Source organism: Impatiens glandulifera, chromosome 6, assembly GCF_907164915.1.
Source record: "Impatiens glandulifera chromosome 6, dImpGla2.1, whole genome shotgun sequence".
NCBI classification, from domain to species: Eukaryota; Viridiplantae; Streptophyta; class Magnoliopsida; order Ericales; family Balsaminaceae; genus Impatiens; species Impatiens glandulifera.
In genome coordinates, this window is record NC_061867.1 from 30,195,867 (window position 1) to 30,202,920 (window position 7,054).

At 27.8% G+C, this 7,054-nt stretch overlaps 1 protein-coding gene across 1 annotated transcript; it reads left to right on the plus strand.

The window, feature by feature from the left end:
* Positions 1-4,756: 4,756 nt before the first annotated feature.
* Positions 4,757-5,758, plus strand: LOC124943462 (putative pectate lyase 21). Its single transcript, XM_047483962.1, has one exon. The coding sequence runs from the start codon at positions 4,757-4,759 to the stop codon at positions 5,756-5,758; it is 1,002 nt and encodes a 333-aa protein (XP_047339918.1).
* Positions 5,759-7,054: the final 1,296 nt, after the last annotated feature.

Here is a 7,054-nt window from a genome sequence, read left to right on the forward strand (position 1 = left end):
AAATTTTCTCACTTTCAAAATTAACTCATAAATTTAACTATAATTTAACTATAGTTATAGTTGAGAATTTAAAGGAATAAATAATATATTAAATTATTTATATATTTATATATTTTTTTACGTAAAAATAACATAATAATTTAAGTTATTATTAATTAAAATATATATGTATTAAATTATTATATATATATATATATTTTGTTATAAGGAATAAATAATAATTTTTAAAAAATTATTATTAATTAAATATATATCAAATTAATATTAATATTATTTGTTAACATAGGAATATTATATACCAATAATATTAACCATTAACGAAATTATGTATTAAATTATAATATATATTTTTATTATAAAAAATAACATAATAATTTAAAAATATATATATTATTAATTAAATATATATCACATTTATATTATATGTGGTTGATAATATAAGGGAAAAAATTATATATTAAATTATTATATATATTTTTAAGAAAAATAATATAATAATTTTAAATTATTATTAATCAAATATATATCATTAAATAGTATGAATGTACAATAAATAAATAAATAAATAAATAAATAAATATATATATATATATATATAACATTCAAATATCATCAAATATATATCACATAATAGTTTTTTAAAATTGTTACATTATTAATCATAAAATAAAATATATATATAATTTAATATATATATTTAATTAATAATAATTTAAAATGATTATATTATTTTTCGTTAAAATAATATATATAATAATTTAATATATTATTTTCTCCTTTAAATTCTCAACTATAGTTAAGTTTATAAGTTAAGAGTGAGAGAAAGAAATTTAAAGACTGACATGTGTCAAGTTGTGAGTGGATTCAGGTAGTGCCTGTATGGGTAGCATCGAACTAACATTGATTTTACACCCCCAAGAGTTGTTACCAATCGTAAATATGAATGAGCTCTCAAGTGATTTTGATAAGAGTGTATTGCTGGTTAATATCACGTCACTAAATTTATTAAGGGGTCGTTTGGTACTTGGTATTAGTTGTAAGGAGTATAACTTGTATACGGGTATTAATATGTATAAATTATATAGATTATTAATGTTTGGTTGGAATGATAAAAAAAGTATAAATTATATTAATTTTATACTTTTGTGTTTGGTTGGTAATATAAAAAAATAATAAAAAAAATAAATAACTATTTTATCTTTGTATTTATATAAATTATTTTAATATTTATTTTATTAATTATATTTAAACTAATAAAAACATATATTTAATTAACATATAAATATTTTTAAAATAAATAATAATACTATATGATAATATAATTATATATAATTTTTTATATGTTAATTCCTATGATTAAATAAATATTTATCAATAATTAATTTATTAAATATATAATAACAAAATTACAAACCAAACCAATTAATGAACTTGAATTCTATTTTTTTATTAAAATAAATAATACAAATGAATTTGGTTTTCAGTTTGGTCTTCGAGTTGAAATATCGACTCAATCAATTCGAAAACCATATTTAAATTCAAATTATTTAAAATTTGATTCAAAAACAAAAAATGAAATTCGAATTTAGTGAATACGAATTTGGTTTAGACTAAATATTTTAAAGATAAATAAGAATTTATTATGTTAATAGGTTAAGATGAAATCAAAATTGATTAAAACCAATTTGCCCTATTAAATTAAATTAAATTAAATTTAATTTATTGTAATGTGATTAAAGAAAAATGCAGATAATTAAGAAGTCATATGAGAGAAAAATAAATAGAATTAAAAGGGTTAAAAGGAAAAAGTAAAAATTATAATTTTTTATACTGACTCATACCAGTTACAATTTTATACATTATTTAGTGTACAAGTTATACCATTCAAAGTACTGTATATATATATTTTTTAACCAAACATCAATTGAAATTAACTGTAGATATTATATATCTACAGTTTTATACGTCTAACCAAACGAAGGCTAAGTAAATTATATTCTTTTTAAATGATTATGTATTAATACTCCACTTTCCCTTAGTTTTGTTAATTCAGTCTTCCTTCAAAAGAACAGAAAAAAAACATTTAGTTTTCTATTTTGTCTTCGTCCACTTAATAGAGTTACCTTCTTCTTGTCAAAATCGATTTTCTTCCTCAACATATTCGATTTACTTCGCCAGACTTCGGAGAGAATGTGATGAGTCATTTATATCGTCACTAATCGCCTTCGCCAAATCCAGATTTCATTAGGTCTTTGAGATCTCTCCATTGTAGTGCTCCTTCTTGTCATCGAAGTATTTTCTTTGTCACTCTTATCTTTTTTTTACTGTTGTTTCTTTTAAATAATATATCTTAAAAAAAAATAAAATATAATTGACAGAACTGTATAGGTCATTCCTATCGAGTTCTATATGACGAAGAAACTTCAATTTGTTATAAGAAATTGAAAATTTTCGTTGAAATTGTTCGCTTCTTTATATTCCTCCTAAAGTATACAAAATTTTTATTACGATATAATTTTGGAATGTATGTATTTGTTTTTAACTTGATTTCTTTATATGTTACCATATAATTATTACTAGAATGATGTTTTTTCATTAATTTATTTGAAACCATATAAAAGTTTGGTTGTCCAGCTTTAAGACTTAATTTAATAAAGTTGAAGTTAATAAAATGGAGAATATAAAGAATATGATAATAAGATAGAGTTACATTATTGATGGAAGATTAACATTTTCATGTATATTATTTATAATAAGAAAATAGTAAATGAAAAGTTGCAAGTAATTTACATTTAATATGACTTTTCGGGTTACTTGTGGCTGAAATCAATAGTTTATTGAGAAAAAATATTTTTTTTTAAGAGATGAGTGATTGATATACTCCTTGAACAAAATTGTTTGAGTCAAGTCATTTGGTGATGATGTTAATCAATTCATCATCAATATATATATATTTTTGATGTTGAGAGATTTCAAGGAGACCGGGCAATGATGTGTGACGAATGAAGGACCCATGGTTAATATTAAATTTTTAATCGGTAATTATTTTATCGACTTTAACCGCTGGTAATAGTTTTCTCGATTTTAACAACCGATAATGATTTTCTATTTTAATAGTCGATAATTATTTTCTAGACTTTCGTCGATGTTAATAAGTATTAACATCGGCATTAAGGCTTTTAACGACGGTTTGTGCCGTCTCAAATAGTATATGTGTTTTAGAACTCCTTCTAACCACCTATGTATTCTGTTATCATTTTCAATCAGATGATCCATTAATCCAACTAGTGGAAGATTATAAATGGATCCATTTTTTTGATTTCCACTGGAGATTGGGAATAGACGGACTTTCTATAGGACCCGTCTTACTGACAGGATTCATTATTTAATGGAACCATCCTGGCATATATATTCAATAAATGAAAAAACCTATTCTAGGACCCCTTTTGAATCTCGTTAAAAGACAAGCATAGGTACAATGTACGTGGGAGCATTCTTCTCGGAATTCGGAGTTTTTTGAGAAAAGGTCCCATCCTTCACTATCATGATTGGGTCGACCAGGCCAGATCATGAGGTTCTGGTCATTTTCTTGACACATCACGAGCGAAGACATGTTGAAGTGAAAGCCCCTGGTATTATTGAACGTAAATCTGTGCACAAGCCTATGCAAACATGTTTAAAAGAGGTAGATAACTTGGTTCCTATAGGTTGTGGTCAACTAGACTTCCTTTCTTTCTCTGCCTTCAAGAAAAATGGAAATGAAAAGGACTCACACTTGTCCACATCTTTTTCTCCTCCCCATTTTTGGGGAGGGCCCTCTTTCATGAAATTTTAATTTATACCCATCTTCCCAAGAGACACTTTATTTCACTCCTTTCATTTATACTTTAAGCGCGATTAATATAATATACTTCCTTGACTATTTTAAGACAGACCGATCTGAAGAAGATCATTTATTACTCCTCAATAGTTCATATGAATTATGAATCTGGTGACTATTGATATGTTTAGTCTAAACATACATGGAATTAAAGGACAATTGAAAAGAGGAGGTTCGACGAAATCAATCCCCATGCCCAGTTACTCTAATCCAAAGTCAAGAAACTAGCCCTGATCGATTAGAAGGAAATTGAAGGGATAATAAATCTTGTAGAGAACTCCAACATTGCCCATTAGGGATGCGGTGCCTCTTTGTTTGTGGGGCTAACGCTAACTTTTCTTCAGCGTAATGACTCCGCCCAAAAAAGATGGTCGGTCCTTCCTGCCGGGTTTAAGAGAGAAACTCAGGACAATGAACGTTGTGACCATCCTAAAGAAGGCTCTACTTCCTCTAGTCGACCAGACATAAATACTAAAACCTTTAACCTTGTCACGAAGCGTCTTCCTCTCCTCCGCAAACCGAACAGACCAATTAAATAGTTTCGGAAAAATCTCTACCCGAAATTTCGATCCGCACTATAATTCAATATTCTTTAATATATATATATATATATATATATATGCTCAATATAATGGATAGAATATATATACGTTTTATAAATGAGTTTAGTCACATAGGATCCATGCATAGTTGGTGCTTCGAAACAAAATATTACTTTTATATTTCTAAAAATAAATAGCTGCTTTGCCATATATGTAAAACAAATTTCCGATAGCAACGTTGGTACACTCCTTAAAACTCTCTTCATTCAAAACGAACCTCCACATAAAAAGAAAACAAGTCCCTCTCTCTACCTTTCTCTATTGAACTAAACAAATGGCTACGCTACCCTACGCCGACGTCGATTCCAGCCTAAGAGCCCTAGCCGGTAAGGCCGAAGGATTCGGTCGCCTCTCCATTGGCGGTCTTAACGGCCCTATTTACACGGTCACTAACTTATCCGACGATGGTCCAGGTTCCCTTCGTGAAGGCTGTCGTAAAAAAGACCCTCAATGGATAATCTTCGAAATCTCCGGCACCATCGATTTATCATCTTATCTAAGTGTCTCATCTCACAAAACAATCGACGGCCGTGGTCAACGAATCAAACTTACTGGAAAAGGCTTAAGACTAAATGATTGTGAACAAATAATCATATGTAACCTTGAATTCGAAGGTGGAAGGGGACATGATGTTGATGGCATTCAAATAAAACCCAATTCTAAAAACATATGGATTGACCGTTGTAGCCTTAAAGATTACGACGATGGACTCATCGATATAACTCGATCAAGCACAGACATAACTGTTTCTCGATGTCTTTTTCAACAACATGATAAAACAATGTTGATTGGAGCAAATGCATCTCATATTGACGATAGATGTATTAGAGTTACAATTCACCATTGTTTTTTTGATGGAACTAATCAAAGGCAGCCTCGTGTTAGGTTCGGGAAAGTTCATCTTTATAACAATTACACTAGGAATTGGAGCGTTTACGCGGTTTGTGCTAGCGTTGAAGCGTTTATCTTTTCGCAATGTAATGTTTATGAGGCTGGTGATAAGAAGAAAACTTTTGAATATTATCCTGAAAAAGCAGCTGATAAGGAAGAGGAAAAATGTGGAATGATAAAGTCGGAAGGAGATATGTTTTTAAATGGATCCGAATCGCGTTTGTTAACTAAGGATGAGGCTTGTGTTAGTGTTGATAATTTTCATCCGAGTGAATTTTATTCGAAATGGACATTTCAACCCGCGACTGAATCTTTGAAAACTCTTCTTCAGACATATGCAGGTTGGCAAGCTGTACCAAGGCCTGCTGATCTAGTATCAAATTAAGTGTGTAACTAATTAATTAATCAAAGTTTGGTTCATCTAATATAATATGTATAATAAAATCAGGAGTTGTTACTAATAACATTATTCCTGCATTGTTTTGTTTAGAAGAAATATATATTTATGTAACTTAGTTGTTTGTAATTTGAAGTAGGAAATTTTTTATATATGTATATTAAAAATGAATAAAGTCTTTTTTTTATGAAAAAATCAGATTAATTTGCCCATCCTAAAGATTATCATATGAAGTAGTCAAAGTTTTCCTATGATATCAAAGATAATAAGTTCAATTTCCCTTAAAAAAATAAAAATAAATAAATAAATAAAACTTTAAAAGTCATGCCTAAGATACTGCAAATCCGAGATTATTATTTAGTCTATTTATCTCACAAAATGAATCTTGTCTAAGTTATTATCTTTCCAAATGATATTTAGTTTTCTTTTTTAAATAAAACTATTTCATTATTCAACGGATAAAAAAAACATAAGGTAAAAAAACTCATCAGAAGAATTTACTACAAGTTCGGAGCATTGTCTATCTGTCATTTAGTATGCTAATCTAACTTTTATTCGAAGTGTAACTAAACCATTATATTTTAGTATTCTATTGTCACCTAATATCTCAGTTTTTTTAATAAATTCCAAATCATAATAAATCACAATAACAAATACTAAAATTATGGAAAGTTGTTATTTTTGTGTACGCTGACTTATATACACATGTTAATTAAGTTTAGAGTTAATGAGCTGAACCTAGAGTAGTTAGTCTTTATAAACTAATGTACTAGTCTATAAATATCATTTAACATATGATTTTAACGTAATTTAATATATTTGATGACACTTTCGAGGTCATAGACATTTTGACAAAACCTCGTTATATATTGTGTTCTTTTTTATTTCTCAATTGTTATTAATATACGTGGTGACTCAAATCAACAATTGGTATTAGAGCGTCGTTGAAATTTAACATAAACTAATTACAGAAGAAGGGGTTGTGTTCTACGTTCAGGTTATGATTCCTATAACAAATAGACAATGATGGTGAAGAATAAAATGTGAAACTTTCTTGACTAGTCAAAGCTTCCCGACGAAGATGAATTTCAACAACGGTAACAAAATGTAGTTCTCTTCTTTGTTAGTCGGTGAAAAACTGAAAATAAAGTTTTTGATTTCCTCTCTATTACTGGAAATATATCAGTAAAATCTGATGGAAAGAGGAAGATTATAGATCTCTTTTTCAATCCATGGAGTAATAGAGATCTGAAGATATATTTAAAAAAATGGTGAAAGAAGAGA

Bases quoted from the DNA above. Each gene is read 5' to 3' on its own strand.
- LOC124943462 (XM_047483962.1), top strand. From the start codon at position 4,757: ATGGCTACGCTACCCTACGCCGACGTCGATTCCAGCCTAAGAGCCCTA.